This window comes from Mustela erminea, chromosome 9 (genome assembly GCF_009829155.1).
Source record: "Mustela erminea isolate mMusErm1 chromosome 9, mMusErm1.Pri, whole genome shotgun sequence".
Lineage (NCBI taxonomy): Eukaryota > Metazoa > Chordata > Mammalia > Carnivora > Mustelidae > Mustela > Mustela erminea.
This window is the reverse complement of record NC_045622.1, coordinates 16,819,733-16,843,428: the sequence shown is the minus strand read 5'-3', so window position 1 is coordinate 16,843,428 and position 23,696 is coordinate 16,819,733. Positions and strand designations below refer to the sequence as shown.

Sequence of the window (23,696 nt, the reverse complement as noted above, 5' to 3'; positions counted from 1 at the left end):
CATTGGTATCTTAGCCCTCAGACCGAGTAGGGTCCAACCATCTATCTCCATACTCCCTTTCACCCAGCCTCCCCAAAGTTGCTGCTCTGTAAGTATTTGTTAAGAATGTAAATTTTAGGACCAGTAAAGTCCCAGAGAGGTCCTTCGGATAGGACTTCCTGGTCTGTTTTGATTCATGGTCTATTTTTCTCATAAACGTGTATGTACTTAATTTTACAAAAATAGACAAACCAAAACCTACACACAACTCGCCAGCACTGACTTAGATTAATTGTACTGTTTTGCCAACAAGGGTAAAACTGTAAGTAAAAAACAAATGTATGTGGAGTGCCATCATCATCGCATCATAAACAATTATTTCTGTAGCAGATGAGTCCGCAGACCACCTGCAAGATTGTCAGCTCCCCAGTTTAAGAAACGCTAATTGAGAGTATTTTCTTTTAGACACTCATTTCTTTATTTAAAGAACCTCTCTCCCTATCAGATGTAATAATCCTCCTATTCATCATGGCATGGGATGGTGAGTGCTAAAGAAACAACAACTGTTCAATCCCAGCATGAGCCAAGTTAGCTTCAAGAATTTAAAAACAAAGCAAAACCCCGTGCTGTCTCAGAGGCTTCTCCTGACTCAGCTGCCACGCCCCTCTGCTAAGTAACTCACTGTAAATAGGTGGGAGTTTGGGGATGGCTTGGCATCACCCTGTCTTAATTCCCAGAAAGACAGCTAATGGAGAGCCACCAGCATGACCTAAATACGTTTATTTTTAAAGGCTTCCTTTTTGTAAGATCCCTTCACTTGACCAGTGTGTCCAGTAGCTACACAGTGCTAAGCACATAGCAGCCACTCAATGAATGTTATGGTTGATTCACATCACATGAAAACAACCCAAGAGAACTATAAAGTGAGACCAAAGCCCAGAGAGGAGAAAAAGCTCCTCCCTTGCAAATATGGTGGTCCATACACCAACTGCCAAATAAGACATGCCCTTACACAGAGGGAAGTTTTTAAAGTTTCAAAACTGTTTATTTTAAACTGATTGAAAGTATTACTGATTAGCACAACAGGGTAAAAGATTAAAGTTATCCAAAAAATTATGTTGATTTTCAACAGAGACTAGTAATTTGTCAAGAGTTTCCAAAATCATTGGATACATATTCTAATCAGCTATATTGGTTTTAGGATCTGAATTGAGTGCATCCCTATTCTTGGTCAGGTGTAGTCTGCAGATTTACTGAAATGCATGCAGTCTTGCGATGTGCCAGCTTTCCTGGTGGGACCAGGAGGCAAACCAGGTTAGTACATTCTGTTGGCCACAGTATCATACTGCATTCATAAGACAGGTGACTATTTTTGCATATGGACACATATGTATATGACACATTTATATACACATGTATACATTATATGTGTCCCTACACATATTTGCTCCATCTATCTGATTCACTTAGTAAGAAAATGAGCAAATAGTATAATGGATATACACATCAAAATGATTTTTTTTTCTTTTTTTAAAAAAAGATTGTATTTATTTGACACAGAGAGAGAGATTGTGAGAGAGAACACAAGCTGAGGGGAGAGGGAAATGGAGAAGCAGGGTTCCTGCCAAGCAGGGAGCCTGATGCAGGGCAGAAACCTGACACAGGGCACGATCCCAGGACCCTGGGATCATGACCTGAACCAAAGGTAGCTGATTAACGACTGAGCCACCCAGGCGCCCCCCAAAATGATTTTCTTACTACAGAAAAAATATAAGAATTTATAGATCTACTGGGTGACAGGCATTAAGGAGGGCACGTGATGTGATGAGCACTGGGTATTATAAGCAATGGATGATACTGAACTCTATATCTGAAACTAATGATGTACTCTACATTGGCTAATTGAATTTAAAAAAGGAATCTATAGATGACTGGCTTCTCAGTTAATTTAATATATGTACAATCCCTTTAGAAATCAAACCACAGCTTCCTTTCAAGGCAGGCAGATAGAGTCACCTCAATTCCAACTCAACTTGTCGCTTGCCACATGCCTTCCCTTTCTGGGCTGGGCTCTGACCCATGTTCAAGGAGGTGAGGAAGAGCTAGATTTGGGATCTGAAAGCAATCAGAAAGCCATCCTCTGTCCCTCTACCTCATCAGTCACTGAATGGGTGCTCCTCCAACCCAAAGAACCTCATCTGCCCAAGCTGGTTTCCCAAATTCCATAGCTGGAGAGGAACGACAGGTGAGTAAGGCTCCCCTGAAATGCTCTTCCCTCCCCCACAAATCTCCACTATAGCTCTTAATTCTTCAAGCCTGGGCGCAGACCTATGGCTAAAGGAGGAGGCCAGCCAGGCAGGCCTAGCCCCAGCAGTTTTACCAGCAGAACTGTTCTTTTCATTTAGAAAAGAACCAGAGAAATAAAACAATTCTCTTACAGCAATTCTCCTTCTCAATCCACTCGGTGCTGAGGATCCCGAAGGAGCGACAGGACTCCCCGTAGGCGGCCAGGGAGCCACAGAGCTGGTACTTGTGGTGGTTGTAGCAGCCATCCAGGTAGCAGGACTCGTAGAAGGGGAGAGGGTCGAGAAGCCCGTAGCAGGGCTGGAAGAAGCCCTTCATGTCCGTGAGCTTCAGGCAGTAGCCATCACCCTGCATCTTCTGGATGTGCACATTATCACACATGGCCGCGTACTGTGAGAACTGCAGCTCGTTGCAGCTGGGGGCGAGAAGTCTGATCAGACAAAGCGAGGCCAAAACAGCCACCCAAGATACCCGCTGGGAGGGAAGACCCCACCTGTTACCTCGTCTGCTAACCCGGAAGTCAGCGAAGTATGCGGATTCCAACGCTAATTGGCTATGTGATCTTGGGTAAATCAGGTGCTACTGGTCTCAATCTATCCATCTAAGAAAGCAACATGTAATTCCTATTGTTGCTATCACCGGGAGAAGGGAGGGTAAACGAAAATAATGGGTTGGTGGCCAACGTGTCAGATGAAAGGCAGATATGGATATGAAAACCGTTCACCTTTGATAGGATTGATATGATAACCATGAACAGGTATTGATATAATAACCAATAACAACCATAATGAGTTACTATTATTAATCAATAATAGTAATACTGATAGTTGGTAGAATAGTTGTCTAGAACACTTCTAAAGTACTTCCCACACAGCTATCAGAGACCAACAGCAAAACCATCACAAGAAAATTGGTATCCAGCTGGAATAGTTTATAAAGGAAGGAAAGGGAAGGAGGGAAGAAGAAAGGGAGGAAGGGAGAAGCTCAAAGAGTCGTAATGCCTCAGGAGAAGATTCTGGACTTGGCCACTTCCAGGGCCCCTCATGTAACTCATTCTGCTCTAGCTTCCATTTCACCTAGAAAAGGAAGAGACTGGACTAGATACTGCCTGAGGTTTGTTTGTTTTAAGATTTTATTTATTTATTTGACAGACAGAGATCACAAGTAGGTAGAGAGGCAGGCAGAGAGAGAGGAAGGGAAGCAGGCTCCCTGCCCAGCAGAGAGCCCAATGCGGGGCTCGATCCCAGGACCCTGGGACCATGACCAGAGCCAAAGGCAGAGGCTCTAACTCACTCAGCCACCCAGGCACCCCTGCCTGAGGTTTCTTCCCAGCTCTGGGTCCTGTAATTCAGGATTATCTTACTTATGATAAAGTACTCCTCTTATAACTGCATCATTTCCCCACCTGGGAATTTAGCTGATGCTAAAGTACAAGGGGTGGAGCCATTACACAAGCAAAGAAACACCATGAAAAAGCAGCATATCTACAGATCCAGAAATAGAGTAACAAAATTCAGCAGCTCTGAGGTAATCTGAATTAAGCACCTTTGGAATAACTTGTTTAACTTACTCTATTTCAGCTGGCAAGAGGTGGGGGTCTCATAATAACTTCAGTGACTTCCGTTTTTTTGAGAAGACTTTCCTGATCTCCACCAAACTCTACCTGCACAACCTCAACCACGCCTTCTGGAGAAAGTCATGGGAACACAATTAGACCCAGCCCTGGGGAGCAAGGGATAGCTCTTCCTCTCCCAGGGGACAGCTGGCCAAGACCTCAGTGTTTAGTCCTGGGCACCCTCTTCTGTTTGGCCAAGGGCTAGATGATGCGAAGACTCGGAAACATATCACTGAAGCCCAATTCCTTCCTCTGCTGTTCAAGAAATTACTGAGGCCTCTGACGTGTCTATTTGTCTCATGAAAACTCCAAAGACCTGGGGCTCAACTCTTTGCAGCAGAGGAGCCGTGATGGTATGAGAGCACATTCCTCAATAACACCTGTCATGGACAAAGGGAGGATGTGGGGACACAGAGTCTAGCTGCTAGAACTCTCACCTCTTCTGCATGCCATTGGTTTTCCAGCTCTGGGCCAGCACCACGCTGCTCACCACTGGCTTCCCCCGCAAGGTCACATAGTCATCGGTTAAGTCCCCATTGAAGTTGCCACAGAGGCCACACACTTTGTTCTGCAGCCTCTCGCTGATGCTGATTTTTATGACATTGAAACCATTGTAGTAGATCTGGATGTCGGGGCTGGTGTCTATCACCAGGAACCCCTCACTGCTGTAGATTTTGGTTGCCAGTCCAGTTATAAATGGAACATTCACTTGTGTGCCATTCACCTATGGGGGTGGGGGGGAGAAAGTAAATTATAGTAGGGGTTGGCAGCTGTTACTATAAAGGGCCACTATAGATGTGTTAGGCTTTGTGGGCTATACGATCTCTACTGCTACTCAACTCTGACCTCAGGGCATGAAAACAGCCATGGACAATATATAATTAAATTACTGAGGCTGCATTCCAATAACACTTTATTTTTAAAAAAATGGAAGCAAGTGGATTTGGTCAAATTCTGTAGCTTGCTGAACCCTGCCCTAGAATTTAGGGGCATTTACTCATGATACTATCCACAGTTCCCAAAACATGGAGGCAGAAAGATAAGAAAACATTACAAAAGTACAATCCACACAAATGGCTGGGATTTTGTATAAAACCTTCCCCAGCATAAACCAATTACTGAAATGAAATCCCCATCCTGTGCTAAGGAAGTCTAACACAGTTAAAATGAATCTGGGGATCACTGCCATGTTTACTGTTTTCTTGTGTATAATGTCCAAACTAGAGGTCCTCCCCACCGCAAAGGTCCTATAGGCACAGTATTTTCTGCATTCATCATTCTCCTATTTTCTGACAGTTTCTTTTCTTAGCCCTTAGGATAGAACATAACGTGCTTTTCCTGTCCTTACCAAATAAATTGATTTTTTTCCCTCCTGGTTATTAGTAACTTTTCATTCTTAAAAAAAAAAAAAAAAGCAGAAGCCTTTTAGAAAATATAATTCTTTACCATTTTGGCCACCTTGGAGTATTTTATTCAGCAATAATGTCAGTTTTGGTCTCTCGGGTGGTCATTTTGACTTTCTAGCTCCCGTATTTGGGAGCAACGCAGTTGTGTCTATGTGGGCCAATTTATAAGAAGAATTGGAGTGTCAAAAACAGTAGCAGCTTTCATTGAAGTTAAAAACCAGTATGAAAATCCACACTCTTCCTTTGAAGCCTGCAAAATACAGCCAGTTCTTTTGCCTAATGGTGGACACTGAGCTATCTGACGATTTTTCAAACAGAGATACATTCCATGCGTGATTATCTGAGCCAGTGGCAGAAAGCAGAATACACACAATAATGCTTAATTCTGGAAAACATTAATGTGTGTGTCCTTGCTCTCTACCTGCCCCTCCCCAACTGGGATCCTAGCACGGGGGACTGACTCCAGCTTCCGGGTCTGCTGGCTTGTGAGCAGCCTGGTTTAGCTGAGAGGCTGAGGTGGCTTTCAGTAGTTTATCAGAGCAGATTATACTTTACCTGGAAGGGGTGGGAGGAATCCAAGCTGGGGACCCATATGGGTTGGAGATTCACATTTATTTAACCTGCCAGTCTAAGATTCACCTGAGCCAGCCAGCCAGGCTAAGGAAGGGCCAACCTAAGAGAAATCCCAGTTTTCAGCCTCCCATTTTCTTTCATTTGCTATGTCATCATGGAGCCCTCTGATAGTGGGGGATGCTCCATAAGGCTTTTAGCGAGGTCATTATTTTTATAGGCAAATGCTTGCCTTCACCTGGCTTTTAGAAAGGAGAGCAGAAATGAAAGAGCTTGTCTTGGTACAGCTGAACAGAGCCAAGTGTACTTTTAAAGGCTCTTAAAAACAAGATGCTTTTTGGAAATTAATGCAGAGTCAAAGCTGACTTATCTACCATTTTATCACCTGAGACTCTTTTAGCACCCACATGGTCATTACTGGCCCCAGAATGGTCAGCAAAGGACAGAACAGGGCCCGTTCTCACACCTATGGAATGTTTAGACTTTCATTCCTGAAAATCTGGTCATCTGTGGAGGGCATATGCAGAGGAACAATCTATTATCCTCACACTGGATTGTCTGGGAAAACCCCAACGCCCCCTAGCCAAGGCCTCCTTCCGGGTATGTCTTAAGAATCAATGACAGGCCCGTCACCTTGACAGTGTTCCGGTCGTTGATGAGAATCTGTTCTTCATTAATGTAGAAATAGACGGGCGAGATGATGGTGAGGTTGGGCGCCGACCACTTGTCGAAGTTGATAATGAGTTGGAAGGAGATGTCCGGCAGCTTCTGGCAGATGGTGGACAGCACGAATGCGCAGTTGGCGGGGAAGCGGAGGAAGGCGCCATCGAAGGTGCGGAAGACACCACCGCCGGCAGCCAGGCAGTAGGAGGTCTTGGTGCTGAAGCAGCCACGCACCCCGTTGCGCAGCGCGCACTCCTCGTCTGACTTGCACTGGCGCGGGTCGCACTGAATGAGGTTGCGACGGAAGCAGCGGCAGCGCCGCGTGCAGTCGCTGTTCCAGAACAGCTGCTTGGGCTGCAAGAGAGACCGCGGGCGTTAAATCGGGGCTGTGCGCAGGGCGAGGACCCCGTCCCTCCCGGGGGGCGCCCCTGCATCCGGACCCTGTTCCGGGCTGGGCTAGCCTCCCTCCAAGGGGTCTGGCATTTGCAACAGGGAGCAGGAGGGGGGCTGCTTCCATGCAAACGTGACATTAGTTCCATGCCACTCAGATGCCAGACAACATACAAGTTAGTCTTTATTGGTTTTAGTCAAGAACCCGGGACTCTTATATAGCTGGATTGTAGAACTAAGCACAAGCAACCTGTGAATGTCTAGCTCTTAGTCGAAGTAAGTGAAAAGGAAAAATATTTGGTGGGAAATTAGTCCCGCCAAGAACCGGCTCCACTTCGAGGATGAAATTTCAGTTCGCTCAAGAATGATAAAACTGCCCTTTCGTCTCTTAAATAGGTTAAAAGAAAGTTATAACCAATTCCTATAATGAGTCATTTCAACATTTGCTGAGTACGGCCATTCCAAACTTTGTCTTTATACCTATCTACTTGGAATTTACTGCAGTGGCAAGGACCTCCATTCCTTCGTGTTCTGAAGGGAGAAATCTAGAGAACAGGGAGATTCTGGGTTTCAGTCCCAGCCCTGGACCCTCCGTGTCCACTCTGAGGAGCACTACCAGCCTTCCGGAACCTTCCTTGGCTCAGCTCTCAATTGAAGGTAATAATACAGTCTTACAGGGCAGCTGTGAAGATTAAATTATAAGGCATGTTTCCAGGCATAGCGTAGGCACTCAATAAATTGTAGCTACTGTTCTTACTGGAGAAGAGCCATTCATCCTCCTTGAGAAGGTGAGAAATTATATAGTTACATAAAATACCTGTAGCAAAGCCTATCCCCCATGGTGGCAGCCTGTAATTTCCTATTCTTCCCCAAACAAGCAATCGTCTGTAGACCCAGTTGTATTTGGTGGAATTTGTGCTCTTGAACTTGCCCTTGTTCTAGATTGAGAACTCCAGGGAACTGTTGGAAATTGGTCATGATTGTCCAGGTGGGGTGTGGTCTCAACAAGTAGACTTGGTCCTAAGACCACGGTCTAGGCACTAATTCAATTGACCAGCACAGCACTCTCCAGAGAAGATGTTTGAACTAGGCACAAGAAGGCTTCTGCTGTCTGCTCACTGTTTCCAGCTTCAAGGATAGACTTATCAAAATTCCGACTATGACAAACAGATATGACTCGGATTTGAAGGTAAATAGAGAACGAGATCTCCAGGACAAGTTTCCCCAGTGCGGTGCATGTCAAGATGCCACTATTTCTTTCATCCTCAAAGTAAACTCATTCCTGGAACCAAGTCTTCTCTCCTTCCAGACCTGAAAAATATTTCGGGTGCCAGCCGCCTTGCAAATTGACTTCATTTCTCTTATCAGATTTGCAAAATAATTGAGTGGATGGTCTGGCCTCTCTCTGATAAGAAGTCAGACATTACATGGGCAGAAAGAGAAAAATAACCTGGCGTATGTGGATATGATAAAGGGTAAATAACTCATCCCACAGGAGAACTTGATCATGAAGCTAGCTTCACAGGGGAGTCACTGGGCCCAGTGCGGCTTCCTTTACCTTAATTAGACCTGGCAATGACAGCTGGGTGATTACCTTACATGCTAATGGCTAGATGTGTTCTCCCTTTATTTCCAAAGAAATGTGTTGTATAAACAGGCCCCCAAGCTTGTTTGAATGGTGGCAAGGAGATGTGGATTATTTGTTCTGTGAGTTTGCTACTTACCAGATAGAAACCGTTGTCAAATCCCACTGACTGATGAAAATCGGATAATCATGTTTATAGTGCTAATAGCCTCGGAGAGCTGTACCTGCGTTTCCTGAGTGTTCCAAAGGCTTTTATATGCATCATTTCATTAACATGCCTGGATTTTTTTTTTTTTTGACAAAATGTTACTCAAGGGAATAAAAACAACGAACACAATAGGATCTCCCGATTATTGGGCTGCTCGGTGCCAGGCACAAGGTGAGGCACCTGGCGGACATTATTTGTACAACAACCGTACAGAGCTGGTATTAGCAGCTACATTTCATGGATGGGGCACCCAAAGTTAGGGCAATGACACAGTTTGCTCAGTGCCCCACCACCAGCGGTGTGCTTCAGTGACGCTCAAACCCGTCTCCATTCCATGATGCCACAGACACCCAACATCCCTGCTGAGGGGGGCAAGGCACCCCTAATGGATGCAGACATGCCAGTAAAGTCTCCGGACCAGGGAGCAGAGATTGCAAGAGGGCTTTTTCAGCTTTGAGTCTGGTTATTTCTCCTCTGAGACCATGAGAAAAGGAACACCTTATTTTTTTCTCACGTGTTCTGCCTTTGCCTTTCAAATAGGCAGTATTTGTAAGAGCTAAACTCACCTCTCTCCGGAAGTCTTCCTTGATTGTTTTCTAATCTTCTGCATTGTCTTTGGACACTGAAGCCGATTTCCCACTGACCGTGAACCTAAAGCAACCTCCACATTCCCTCTCTTTTATTTACTCTCAGAATAAATTCAACCTGGTGGTTCTTGAACGAGGTGATACATTTTTACAAAAAGGAGACATTCTTTATTTTTTGCCTAATTTATTTCCAATCCAGACGTTTCAATTAGATTTTTTTTTAAGTGCTGCAATTCTTTTTCATTTAAAATTGATGAGTTCTGTAGGGTGTGATTTTTCACTCGTTGATGTGTTATTTTGTCATCGTTTTCTTGTTCTTTAAAGTGCCTGTTTCTCCTGAACAGACGTTCAAGTTCCTCAAGGCGGGGGAAATGCTTTGTCGTCCCCGGCAGCACCTCCAACACCGAGATCTGCGGGAGCAGATACTCCGTACTTGCAGTTGTTACCGGTCTCCTCGCCAGCAGAAGACGGGCACGTCACCGAAGCAGAGACCCGGCTTGAGGCAGGACCACAGACAAAGCACTTTCTCCAGGGCAGGCCTTTTCTAGCTTGGTATAGGGCACATAAAGAAAGGTTTTAAAGCGCAGAACGTGCATGATTCAGGGAGCTGTCGCGGAAGGTCTTAAGGAGTGATGTCTGCGAAGAGCGACTTCTTCGGCTCTCCGCTGAAGTCCCCCCAGAGAGGGAAGCGGAGGGCAGAAGGGGGGGAGGGGACAACAGCACTGAACAGTCCAGACAGAACTCTCTGGGGACGGTCCCTGAGTGACAAACGGCCACGAGGAGATGGCGGCCTTCACACGCTTTCGCGGCGCTTCAGTAGCCCGAAGAACGAAGGCCATTCCTCTTGGCCTCGAGCGCCGTATTTTCCGGTTAAAAATGTCCTCATCTGAGACAGCTACAATGTCGGATTCCAGCCGCCATATTTCCCCACTACGGCCGCCTCGGAAGCGCTCACCGAGATTCACGGGTCAGGGAAGGAAGGGCCTGGAGAAGGCACCGCGGGGGCAGAGACCCAAATGCCCGCGGAGAGCGTGGGCCAGCGCGGGAGGCTCGCCGGTGCCGGGGCCAGGCGGGCAGGGAGGCCGCAGCGCCTTGCCCCGTCGGCGGCTCCGCGAGCCTGGGCCTCACCGGACCTGCCCTCGTGGTCCCACAGAGAGGCACCATCTCTCCCGAACTGGGGGAGCTGGCGGGCGGACGCGGCGGGCGGGCCTACCTCGTAGTACTTGCCGTCGGCGTAGCAGCCGCAGCTGTGCGGCGGGATGCAGCTCCGGCCGTCGAGCACGTAGCCCGCGTCGCACTGGCAGCCCTCCACGCAGTAGTGGTTGCAGTCGCTCTTGAGGCGGATGGCGGCGCAGCGCGGCTGGCACACGCTCACGCAGCTCTCGTAGTGGCTGTTGGGCGGGCAGGTGACGGCTGCAATACAAGGCGCACACACCCGTCAGGCCTCGCGCCTGCGGCCGCGGCTTCCGGCGCTGGGGGAGGCGGAGCCCGGCGGGGAGTGCGCGCGCAGCCTCTCCCGCGGCCCCTCGGCTTCCGGGAAGCCTCCCTCCGCCTCCCTCCCGCTTGAATGCTGGGCCGCAAACGGATGCGGTTCCTGGGGTTCCCTCCCGTACTCTTTGTGTTCTACTCAGCCCTGTTTTGGGGGCTCGCTCTGACCTGCGGCCTCCACGCCCCATCCCCCTCCTCACGTGCGTCTGGGCTTCAGTCGGGCGCCCCCATGCTTTCCGGGGCGCTCCATGCTCGCATTGTCCCTTATGCGTGCCCTCCTCGTGCCCTCTGTGGGGGAGCCCCCTCTCGCGGGCAGAGCGCCCCCGACCCTTACACCAATGGCGACTGGCCTTCACCCCAGAACTTCCGCAGAATCTTTTCGAAGCCAGGAGTACATATACTGTCCGTAACGGGGTGCCCGACCCCTGGATTTCTGAGGAGGCAAGTGTGCGGCGCGTGTGCGTGTGCGTGTGGGTGTGAACTACGCTCTACCATTTTCAGATGCGTGTGTGGACGCTCTTGGGGAAGGCAGTGAGGGTCCTGGAGAAGAGCGGGCGTCTGGGGCGAGCTGCAGGACACTGAAGCCAGTTACCCAGCCTCTCTGGGCCCAGCTGCTTCCCTGTGAAATGCACACACTTCTGGCACCGACTTCACGGCCTGGGGGGTCAGGAATTCTGTGAGTCTGCGTGCCTGGACAGTGCTTAGCACGTAAACGCTCAGTGTTAGCCAATCTTTAAAGACAGGTTTGCTGGAAAGTTCTATAGAAGCTATTATTTTAATCAACGTATATGAAAAGCACAAGTACTATCATGTGGGAACTTCTCTATACCACATACAGTATACATTTGGGGCACATTTTATTTTTTATATTACCTAATGGTAAAATTGGACTTTTTTGCATGCATTTTATGTGTATAGATTCATGTAACCAATACCATGATCTAGATTTTTTTAAAACATTTAATGTAGAAGGTACTACCTGCCTGTGGTAGACAATGGAAGCCATACAAGTAAAAGTGCAACAAAAAAGCAACGTCGGGTAACAAATTAGAGTAGAATCTTCTAGAAATCTTCTATGCATATAGAAGTACCCAGGTGTGTGTGTGTGCGCACACATGCATGCAGGTGTGTATTCCATTCCCATTTTTTCACATGAATGGGAGCATAATATACATATTTTCCCGCTCATTGCTTTTTCATGACAGTATTCCTTCCATTACCCTTGAATTACTGTTTTTGCACTGTTACCTGGTATGTGTATTTTCTGTTTATGATGATGCTGCGGTGAACATCCATAGACATATATCTTTGACCTCATGAGTAAATGACTCTGTATAATAAAACCCTGGAAGTGGAATTACTGGGTCAAAGGGTTCCTATGTTTAAATTTTTGATAGATGCAACCCAATTGCCCTCTAAAGAGGCTACGCGAATTCATCCTCCTACCAACACTACATGAAGAGGTTTATTTTCACACATCCTTGCTGAGTGTGTAGCACCAAACCTCTGATCCTTAGAAATGCATAAGGTTAAATGTCATACATAAATATAATATATACATATCTCAATCTCATATATATAGAGAACTCGTAAAACTCAACTCAACCACAACAACAAAAAGTCAATTCAAAAATGGACAAAGGACTTCAATAGACATTTCTCCAAAGAGGATGATACGCGAATGGCCATTAAGCACATGGAAATATGCTCGATATCACTAATCATCAGGGAAATAAATATCAAAACTACCATGAGAAACCACCTCACACTCAGTAGGATGGCTACTATTTAAAAAAACTCAGAAAACCCAGTGTTGGCAAAGGTGCAGAGAAATTGGAACCCTTGGCCAGTTTGGTAGGAATGGAAAATAGTGCAGTTGCTGTGGGAAGCAATATAGCAGCTCCTCAAAAAATTAAAAATAGAATTATCATGTGATCCAGCAATTCCACTTCTAGATATATGCTCAAAAAATTTGAAAAAAAGTTTCTCAGAGAGACCTTTATACGCCTATGTTCATAGCCACCTTTTTCACAATGGCTAAAATATGAAAGCCATCCAAGCATCACTGGATGGATGAATAGAAAAGCCAATGTGGTATATCCACACAATGAAATATTAGTCAGCCTTAAAAAGGAAGGGCATTCTGCAATATACCACAGCATAAATGAACCTTGAGGACATTATGCTACGTGAAATAAGCTACCCAAACAGACAGATGCTGTGTGATTCCACTTAAGAGAAGGTATCCAAAGTCTTCAAGTTCATAGCCATAGGAAACAGAACGGTAGGCTGCCAGGTGCTTGGATGGGTGGGTCACGAGGAGTTAGTGTTTCATGGGCATAAAGCTTCAGTTTTGCAAGATAAAAATGGTTCTGGAGAGGGGTGGTGGTGGAGGTTGCACAGCAATGTGAATACATAATGTGAGTATTTAATGTCACTGAACTTAAAAATGAGTTTAAAAAAAGTTAAGAATGTAAATGTTATGTTCTGTATATTTTACCGCAATAAAAAAATTGAAAAAAATTACTATATCCTTACTTAGTTTGCATTCTTTGATCAGCTTTTCACTTGTTTATAATCCATTTGTATGTATGTTTCCCTCTGTGAATTTCTTTTCCATGTCCTCAGTGCATTTTATGGTGTTGAATTTTTGTATTACATTGTAAAAGGTTTTTAAAAATTAAAAATAGACTTTTGTCTGTCTTGTGTTACAAAGTATTTACTGTTGGCTTTTAAATTGCTTCTTTTTTGGCAGGTTGGAGGGGAACCTGTATTTGATTATGTTTTTGTCATATAGAAATTTAAATTTTAAAAGGTATCAAATTTATCAGGCTTTTCTTCTCGCTTTGGGCATTTTGCTTAGAAAGGCCCTCTCTGTTGCAAGATTACCAAACATGAGAACAAAAATGCCTTTGTCTTCTCCTAGTACTGTTATAACTGACATTTTTATGTTTGATCTTGATTCTGTTTGGATTTTATTTTTGGGTGAGAAGTAAAGCGGGGATTTAGCTATTTCCCCCTTCTACTTGTCCTTTGTCCCTTGCCTATTTATTAAAGAATACATTTTTCCCCAGTAATTTGAAATGCCTGCTTTATGGAATACTAATTTCTCTTTTAATGTTTGGGCCTATTTCTGGATTTTTCTCATCTTCCCACTGGTTGATCTTTCTATTCATGTCCCAGCATTAACTTGGTTTTGTTGCTGAAGCTCTACAATACATTTTAATATCCGAGAAGACACACCAGCTATTTCAAAATGCTCATTGTCCCAAGTATGCTGGCCCCATTTCCCCAACTAGACTCTAACCTATTTTGTACTTTGGATTCTTCTGTGACACCCAAAACAGTCCCAAGAACAGGGGAGGTAGGATTAATAAACATTAGATTCTTGAGTACAAACTTTAAAATTCTTAATACTGATTTTTGCCACCCCAGTGAAGTATGAGAGCTGTGGGGGATGATGGCTCTACCCTTGGATTTCCACTGTGGTCACAAATGTGGCTCTTGTCGTGGCCAGTACACTGATGGATTTAGCCTTTGTGCTTTGGGGGCAGGGGGGAAGGAGGCATGGATTGCCCCGAAAAGTGATGAAATACAATGCAGTGGACAAGGGCTGTGGAATTGAGCTGACTGGTTTGAGCCCTAGATCTGGCGCTAACTACCACTATCACCTGGATAGGTACCTACTTTTTTGAAGCCCGTTTCCTCCTCTGTCAAGGGCAGCTCATATCTCCCTCACCAAGTAGTTGTTAAGAGAAAATGAGGTGTATTTTGCAAAGCTCCTAGTCCACTGCCTGGTACTTCAAGGACAGCTTCTGCTATTATGGTGGGAACAGATGTATTAGGAGAAGAATTTATTGGATCTGCAGAGAAATCTGTGAGAGAACCCCCAATTACCAGACTTGGGATCCAGGACTCTGAATAAGAAAGGGAAAACGAAAATGACACTCAGCTCTGTCTGAGCACTCGCCAGGTGTCACGCACGGCGTGGCATGAATGATGAGACATCGGCCCACTTAATTCTCACAGTGGCCCACGCAAGTTGGAAGACAGCCCCCACAGACCTGATCCTGTGCAGAGGTCCTGTAAGACCCTGCAGTGTCGGGGCGGAGGGTCTCCTGTCCCCCGGGTCCCTGGTCCTCCCAGGGTCAGAGAGGCAGCAGTGCCCAGTGGAAGGAGCACTGGCTGTAGCCACTTTCCTTGGGAAAGTTCCAGCATTTCTCAGAGCTTCACTTTCTTCCTCTAGAAAATGGGACTATTAATAGCGCCTGCTTTACGGGGTGGCTGGGTGGAGAACATGAGCGAGGACTCATATCGCACGTAGAATAGTGTCGGGCACATAGAGCCAAGTCACTGCTAGGCGTTTACGGTCTTCCTCTTCTATGGCTTACTGTATGCTCACTCACCATCTACAATGCTAATTTAAGTCCCCCATGAAGGGGCTGAAGAAAGGACAGACTCAGCTGAATGAATTTTAAGGAGGGCTTAGTAATTAAGACAACAGACCTCCCTCTCCCCGTCTAAACCTATTTGTTCAACTTGGGTGGAGAAGCTTTCCAAAGCATTTACAAATACGGTAATTGGGTAATAAATTATCCCATTGATAGGAATAGCCAATATCGTTGAAAAACAACAGCATTCTGTCTTGTCACCAATAAGGGGTAAGTTTAAAAGACCATTCTGTATTACCCCATTTCTTCCTGAAAACACCATTTCTCGTATTTTGACATGTGAGTGTTGAATTGGATTAATTCCTGGGGGCAGGGGGCCGAGAACCCCGCCCTCGCTTCTCAGACATTCCACCACGTTCCATACGGTTACAAACCACCCTGTTGAAGACAGGCTTTCTGTGTTCACCAGTTTCTCAGATGGAATGCCCGAGTTAGGACTCAGTCTCCTGCAGTTTTTCTCTGCTTCTGAAATTCAAAATGGAAAACTCAGCTGCCTCCAACTGCGCCCGCCCCCCATCCCCACCCACATACCTTCTTTAAAGTATAATTTTTTCTCTTATTTTAGCATTTCTTTTTTTTCCCCCAGTCACTATCAGCATCTATCTCCCCAGGAGCTCTCTTTTGGATCTTTGCCCCCGTCCTGAAATGCCAAGGTCAGGGGAGGTCTAACTGATCCTGGCAGGCAGCTGGTCTAGGCAGGGATGTGGCCCAAGGCCAAGGGTGAAGCAGGACAGACTGCTCTGAGTGCCTTGGATAGAGCTCCCCATTGTTATATATAAAGGAGGCAACCCATGTCTGTGCAGAACTTTGAGGAGGCAGAAGAACAAGAAAAAATGGTCTTCGTATCCTGAAGAGTCTGCCTTTTCAAAACTGTTTCCCCAGAAAAAATGCATTGTTTTTAGTTCTACAGGTCCAAGCTTGATAGAGGCAGGGGCACTGTCTTCCTCTCGGGTAAGAAAGGGGCTTCCCCACACAATTTCTTTTCCTTACCATGAGTGACAAAAATTGAAACCTGGCATTTAACGTGAGTGTTAATGACATTACCCCCCTCTAAAAACAGTTCTTGTCTATGATTTCCCTGTGCACAGCAGCTAGGAGCATGGTTCTAGCACCCACTATGCCCTGACCCCCATCCCAGCTGCCCAGGGAGCAGTTCAGCCACCACGACCTGGCTACAGGAAAAGAGAGGCCTCCTTACTGTAAGTCTCAAGAGGAAGCAGGCAGTCTCTTGGTCTCTTTCCCAGCAGAGTTCCCCATCCCGCACCATATCTAGCTCCCTAGGTCCAAAGCCTGGTTTTCTGATTTAGGTGAAGGCAAGCTCTCTGGCTCCATGGTGCTGACCCCAATGAATCCAGAGTAGCTCTCGGGACTTATCCAGATCCTGACTTTTTTATAAGCATATTTATTTCATTGAAGTCACCAGAGGCCAATTAGTTTGGACAGTGACTCCCGCTGGCCTCCCCAGGGACCAAGCCTGGCTGAAATGGTATTGGCACCTCTCCCTCCCTCTCCCTACTTCCTCCCACCCTCCCCCCACTAGCTACATGAATCCAGTTGTGTGGAATGCAAACCAGCCATGGGAGCCTTAAACTACAACCCTGTTTCTGGGTTTTCGTCAACATTCCCCCCTTTTCCAGTGTGGAAAGGGAGTTTATTTTCTGAGACCCCCACTGAGTCACTCATACAGAGTTCTGTGCATTCAGCATCCATTGATAAGCTTTTCATACAGCGAGGCCTAGAAGAGATTTGCTGTCGTTAATGAGATGGAGATGGGAAAATGGACCGAGGCAGCCTGGCCAAAGACCGCTAGTGGTTTCTCCGCCCCATCTTTTCCTTTTATGATGTGCTCAATGCAGGCGAATTACTCCAGTACATAACACACCAGTACAATGTATACAAGTTGACAGCATGAGCTTTGGGGTGAGAAGGTCGAATCCTGAGTTTGCCACTGAGATTGTATGACCTTAGGCATGTTATTTAACTCCTCTGAGTCTCTGTTTCTCCCTGACTAATTGGGTTATTGAGGAGAATAAACGAGATAATGTTGATAAAGTGTTTAGCACTGGGCTTGGCTCAGAACAAGCCATTAATATAACAACAACAGCACTTGGCATGCATACAATGTGGTATGCTTTCAATTACCTAATTTGATCCTCTGGATGTTTCTGTAGCATAAAGGGTATAGGCAGCGACATTATCAAAGCATCATCAGGGGGAAACTAAGAACCAGGGTAGAAAAGCAAATTGCTCCAAGGTCACATCAGCGTTTAAGGACAGAGCAAGGCTTGAATCCAGGGGTTCTAATTCTTTTTTCTCATGCTTTTAACATCCTGCTATGTTTCATAAACACGAAGACCGATACATGACATATATGAATCCAACACTACAGCATGCTTAGAGAAAACACGTAAATTACCAGCACCATGTTGTGCCCATGAGGTTCTAGAACAAAGTAACTATCTGACTAACTCACTCTTCCCCCATTAGTCCTTTCTTAAAAGTGTATTGTGCCCTTGCTGAGTCCAAATGCCATCGGTGTTGCTCTGTGCTCTATGTACGTGATCTTATTTAATCTCTAGAGCAACACATGAAATAAAGGGTATTATTCCCATTTTATGGATAGGGAAATGGAGGCTCTGGGAGGTTGTGTATCTTGTTTCAGAGGTCAAACTCAATTCCAAATGCATATGTATCCTGAGAGGGCTCTGCTCCATGGACTTCTACGGAGTTGGACTCCTGGGCCACCCGCAGAAACCAGGTACCGGGAGAGAGGGACAGGGGAGGACTCACAGCAGGATGTGTAATTCCTCCAGCCGGTCACGGCGATCCCCTGAGTCTGGCAGGTGCTGGCGTAGTTCTGCAGCCAGCTGCAGGCGGTCTGCACGGCGCCCCCATCGATGCAGGAGTCAAACAGGCAGTTCTTATAGAAGAAGGTGGGGTTCACTTTGCTGTGACACTTGGCAAAGCCAGCGTTCTGGTTGGGGATCAGGCTGCACAGCTGTTGCACCTTGGAGAACCCTTCCACCTTGGCGCAGGAAGGGCAGCGGTCCCCGCAGCCAACCTGGCAGAAGGTGTCTCTCTGCACCCAGCTCTGCCCAAACTCGTTGACGCTGGAAGCAAGCAGACCCATGGGCATCTCCAGATCATCTTCGGGGTCGCTGTTATAGCGGCCACACAGGCCCACTGTGCTGTTCTGCATGCTCCTGGGGACCGTGACCGACAGGAAGCTCTTCCAGTCATACACGACCTTGAGGCCGAACTCCGTCTCCACCACCACGTGGAAGCCAAAGGAAAAGATATTTATTTTCCCATGTCCCAGCTTCAGGGGCAGATATAAGCGTTCATTGTTGACCTACAGGAGAGAGAGGGTTGCAGTAGAGAAATGAGGTGTGCCCAGAGAACACCCACCTCTCCGAACGATCCGGCTCGAGAGCCGCAGCCCCAGAGGGGGGTTGGAATAGGTTGAACGTAATCTTGGCAAGTAGTGTCATTTATGTCAGTCAACTATTATTATTAGGATCTGAGCAGACTTAAATGACTATCCTTTGTGCACTAATACACCTATTTATTTCGATGCCTTCTGTTTACATAGCATTATTTCCCCCAGGAGTTCAAACTGTTTTCTCCAAAGTAATGAGAGGGGAATAAGAATTCAATTAAAGTTTAGACTAAAATACCAAACTGTAGAACTCCAGTGCTCCTATTTCCAGCTGTATGGTGGATCAGTTTTAGCTAAACCCCAACTTATTCATTCCTTTGGGATTTTTTTCCCCCAGAGGAATGATTTGACTTTGTGTCCCTCCTACCTGGAACACCACTCTTCACCCATCAACCACCCTCCTGCCCCCAGACCCTGCTCAGATGTCGCCTTTTTCTATAAAGCAAGACTGTTTGAGCCTGTGGTGAGAATTAATCACTCCCTCATCCGGGCAACCAGAATGTTATTTATATTTGTGCTCTTGTTCACCTTTGGCCAAGTTCAAGCCTGTGTGGCCCCACCGTTGAAGCACCATCACACTCCGCCTTACATCATGGTCAGTTGTCTACATTTCTGTCTTGCCTACAAGATCATGAGCAACTTGAGGGCAGGAACCACACTTTATTGATCTTTATATCCATCTTCCCCCTCGCTCCCCACCGGATGCCCAGCGCAATGCCCCACACTGAAAGGGCCCTTGACACATGTTTCCTCTCATATATTTTTTATTTGTAAAACAAGGAAATCCCTTAACATACAACCCCGGAACTGCATTGCCCTTGCACTGCCCTATTTTGATTCAGATGAGCCAAATCCTATAGCCCTTGGCTGTGTGGGTACGAGACAGAAAATAAGACTACTGTGAGGTCCAGGAGGGCAGGTTGTCTTCTCCAGAGAGGCAGGTGGGTGCTCTGCTGGGGGTGTTCTAACACTGCTCCCTGACCAGAAACGCCTTCCCTTCTGACCTTAATCTCCACTCCCCTTATCCGACACCCCCCAACCACACTGCTACTGCTGTGGTTCTGGCCCTCACCACCTTCACCCTGACTACTGAGTATTCTCCCACCTGGTCTACCTGCTCTGATGTTGCCCTTCTCCTCCCTTCACTCACTGCTGCTACTCCAGCATCTTTTAACGCAATTAAAAGCCATCAATCCAATTCTTCAAACCCTCTCTATAGCTTGAATCAAATGTCTCATACACTCAGCAGATCCCAAAGAGGGTTCTCCAGGGTCTGCCCCCATATCTCTCGGACCCAACTCACTTACTTCCCCTAGTCCAGCAATACCCAACACTTTGCCTTTCCCCAGATGGACCCAGTTGTGCTGGTCTTTTGCTGCATGCCATTTCCTTTGCTGAAAGTGTGATGGTTCTTTCTGGATCCTATCCGGAGACCTCATCCTCCATCATCATTGACTGTGGGCAGTGGTCTTGGCCTATTGGAAGCCCGGAAGGTTATGACTCTACTCCATTGCCCCCTTCCACCCCAAGGGTAGCCCTTGGCCAATGACAGACCCATACAGGGAACCAGGGGATCAACTCTGTGTGAAGGTCATGTGCCAGAGCTCCTGGTGGCCCAGGCTGAAGCTGGTCTCCAGCTCAGACAACATCCTTGCTGAACTATCTTCCTCTGAGGCTTCTCTCACTTTCCCAAGAATCCCCAAGTCAGATTCTGCCTCTAGGGAGTCCGACCTAACCCAGCAATGATGCCCCTCCCCTTGTCCTCCCTCTCTATGGGGCAATGTTTACCCTTCACATTGCAAGTCGACTATCTCCTCTTCTATGAATATTTGTCTAGGAAGAATTTATTTATTCATTTGGCACCACTGTGTGCCAGGCACTATGTTAAATGCTGGAATAAAGCACAGGGCTCATGGCAGAGTGAAGTCCATAAATCAATACTAATAACATCACCTGATAAAAGCAATGATAAAGATAAATAGATGCACAGGCACCAGATTCAGCCTGGGGACAGCACAAGGCATGCCTGCAAGAGATGATACACACACACCTGGTCCTAAAGGATGAGTAGTGTTGGCCAGTCAAGGAGGGATGAGATGAAGAACAAGGAATCCCAAGAAAAGGGCACAGCCTAAGTACAGGTCAACTAGAGAGATAAGCAGGATGAGCCGCAGCAAGTTAGTGCTGTTAGAGCATAAAAATGTGGCCTTGGGAGTAGTGAAGATGGGGAGGTAGGAGGACCTGGATCATGGAAGGCCTTGCATGCAATGTCATACATGACAGAGGCCATGAGATGACATCTGACAAAGACCCGCTCATTTTGCAAAAAGAAGTCACTGGTGACCTTCATAAGAAAACTTGAGTAGAGTGAGGAGACCAGTAGTCAGATGGCACAGTTCAACAAATTGGAGATATGGAAGCAGATCTTCCAGGAAGATCCATCTCCCCAGGAACCTGGAAAGGAAGGGGAGGAGAGGGACTGAGTTGAAGCTGGCGGTGAATGCGCATCAAGGTTTGCTTTAGAATGAACATGTTTATGGGTTGAAGAGAAGGACCTAACACAGGAGGGAGAGAAGAGGGCAGACAGGCAAGATCTCCCAGAAGGCCAAAGAGAGAGGGACTGGTGGCGAATGGCCACGGAGGAGAGGGATGTCTCATTCTGTGCACCCAGAAGGGAGGAGGTGAAGACGATGGCAGACAGGTCATTTCAGAAGTGCGGGGGGTGGGGGGGGGAGCAAAGCAGGAGAGAGACTGTGCCTGGGGAGCACAGATTTCTCAGCCAGGAGCCCCAGAGGTGGCGATGTGGGTCCTGTGCAGACACAGGGGATATGGATGTCAAGGTCACAGAGGGAAGTGGAGGCTGAGGGGACTCCCGCCTGCCTGGAAGACCCACACCAGTAAACTATAAAAGCTGTATATCCAAATGCTTCTGTGTACCAGCCTGCTTTTCCTCTTGAGTTTCCTTGCATTCTGTATCCTTGGTTATGGGGTGTCAAGAGGAGGCCACACCTTGCAGGGAGGCAATAGGACCAGATTCAAACCAAAGAGCTTACAGATTCTGTCGTGCCCAGGAGTGTCCTGAGAAAGGAACCCCCTCTAACTCAGAAGGGCAGGCTCAGCTTCTCTCTGCCTTTGAAGCCCATGTATGCAGCCTCTATCTCCGCTCCACTGTTTTGTCGCTGTGAGGGACAAACGGAGAGAATGAGGAAGCAGAGGGAGAGGAAGCAGAGGGTCCCTATGACCAAAAGGGAGAGGCTGGTATGGAGGCAGAGCCTGATGGAGGGACCAGGAAGGTATGGAGAGAAAGAGAACAGGGCCTGCGGATGAGTGTCAGGACATGTGTTGCAAATACCTAAGTGTTAGGAATAAGACCACATACCAGATTTTTAGCAGAGACCTTTCCTTTATGTAGCTGGCCCTGATGCTTGTGTATAGCTTCTCCAGCTGTCCTGAGGTCCCCTCACCCCACAAAGAAAACACTTTGTTTTCTTGAATGCTTTTTATCTCATTCTCAGCCTGGTTGACATAATCTTTTAAGGCTCAGCTCTGGGTTACCTCTTCCAGAAAGCCTTCTCTGAGGCCTCCGAGGCTGGAGGAGGCAACCTGTGTGCTCATGACCCTCCACATGGCACATTTTTGGAGCATTTTCCATGACATCCCCATAACCTGCTAACACGTCTATCTCCGCCACAAGACTCTGAGTTCTCTTGGGACAGAGGTCACTTCTGATTCATTCTTCTTGCCCCAGAGCTTGGCACAGAATGAGCCTCAATATAAGCCCATCAAACTAAGCTGAGCTGGGGTGCTGTGCAAACCTTCACTCTTCTCTCGTGGCCACAGGATGGCTGTAAGTGACTAAAGACACTGGCTGTGAGGATCCTGACAGCCTTCCCCTTGTCCTAGACCATGAAGCACCTGGTTGTGCTGAAGCCCAGAGGCCACGGCAGGGGAGACCAAATGTCTGCGGAGCTCTGGCTGTGGCTGGCTGAGACGTGGGCTGCTGCAGTGCCCTTAGGAGGACTCGCCTTCCGCTGCTCACCCCTGTAAACCTCGCTGGGATAGCATGTTTATTTCTAGAGTCCCTTGTCTTCGTGGTTTCCCTACATCCTTCAGTACTTCTTAGTGCAAGGCAAGGTCAGAGGCATAAAGGGACCCTGCAGCCTAAGGAAGCACTTCCGCAGTCCCTTCACTTCTGGGAGCGCCAGCTGTGACCTGGGGGGTCCTGCTGTGTTTCCCCCAACACTTCATTGCACGCTGTCATTGTGATGGTCATTATTCTTGTCTCAGGGAGAGAGGGTGACTAATAATAACATCACGGGAAAAACAAATGCAAATCATTGAACAAGCAGATCCTGTAATGCATATTAATAATTCAAAGTAAATGCTAAATCTATCCCTCAGGCCCCCAAAGAAAAGAACCTTCAAGCATCCTGAACTCTAGTTGCATGTCAGAGATTTGCAAGCCGTACATGGTTTGCAGCTTGAGCACTTAGGACTTCTGGGTGACTTAGAAAGACAGACTCTGGGAGTGCCTGGGTGGCTGAGTAGGCTAAATGCCTGACTTCAGCTCAGGTCATGATCCACGGGCCCTGAGATCAAGCTTTGGGTTGGGCTCCCTGCTGAGCCTGGAGTCTGCTTCTCCTCCTTATGACCATCCCCCCTGCTCGTGCTCTCATGCTCTCTCTCTTTCCCTTTGTCTCTAAGACTGATGATTCACAGACCTGTCCCTGAAGCAAATGATACCTTATATTTAATTAAAAAAAAATAAAATCTAGAAAGAAAGAAAAAAAGAAGGAAAGAAGACAGACAGACAGACATACCCTGGTTAGCATTCTCCACTCCACGCCTTTAATCAATTCCTCCTCAGTGCCCATTACTCACTCCCTCTTGTGGGTTGAACTGTGTCACTCCCACAAAAGACAGGCTGAAGTCTTAAACCCCACCACCACCCTGATACCTGTAAAGGTGACCTAATTTGAAAATAGGGTCTTTGCAGGTGCATCACATCAAG

General features: G+C 46.9%; 1 protein-coding gene across 1 annotated transcript in view; it reads right to left on the bottom strand.

Moving 5' to 3' along the window:
• TECTA (tectorin alpha) overlaps nt 1–23,696 on the bottom strand; it is a 77,128-nt gene that overhangs the window by 10,272 nt on the left and 43,160 nt on the right. Inside the window, exons 12-16 of the mRNA XM_032359126.1 lie at nt 18,037–18,598; nt 10,521–10,720; nt 6,508–6,891; nt 4,336–4,622; nt 2,418–2,698 (exon numbers count right to left, since the gene is read on the bottom strand). Of these exons, the coding sequence (XP_032215017.1) occupies nt 2,418–2,698; nt 4,336–4,622; nt 6,508–6,891; nt 10,521–10,720; nt 18,037–18,598 (1,714 nt within the window). The remainder of the gene's footprint in view (nt 1–2,417; nt 2,699–4,335; nt 4,623–6,507; nt 6,892–10,520; nt 10,721–18,036; nt 18,599–23,696) is intronic.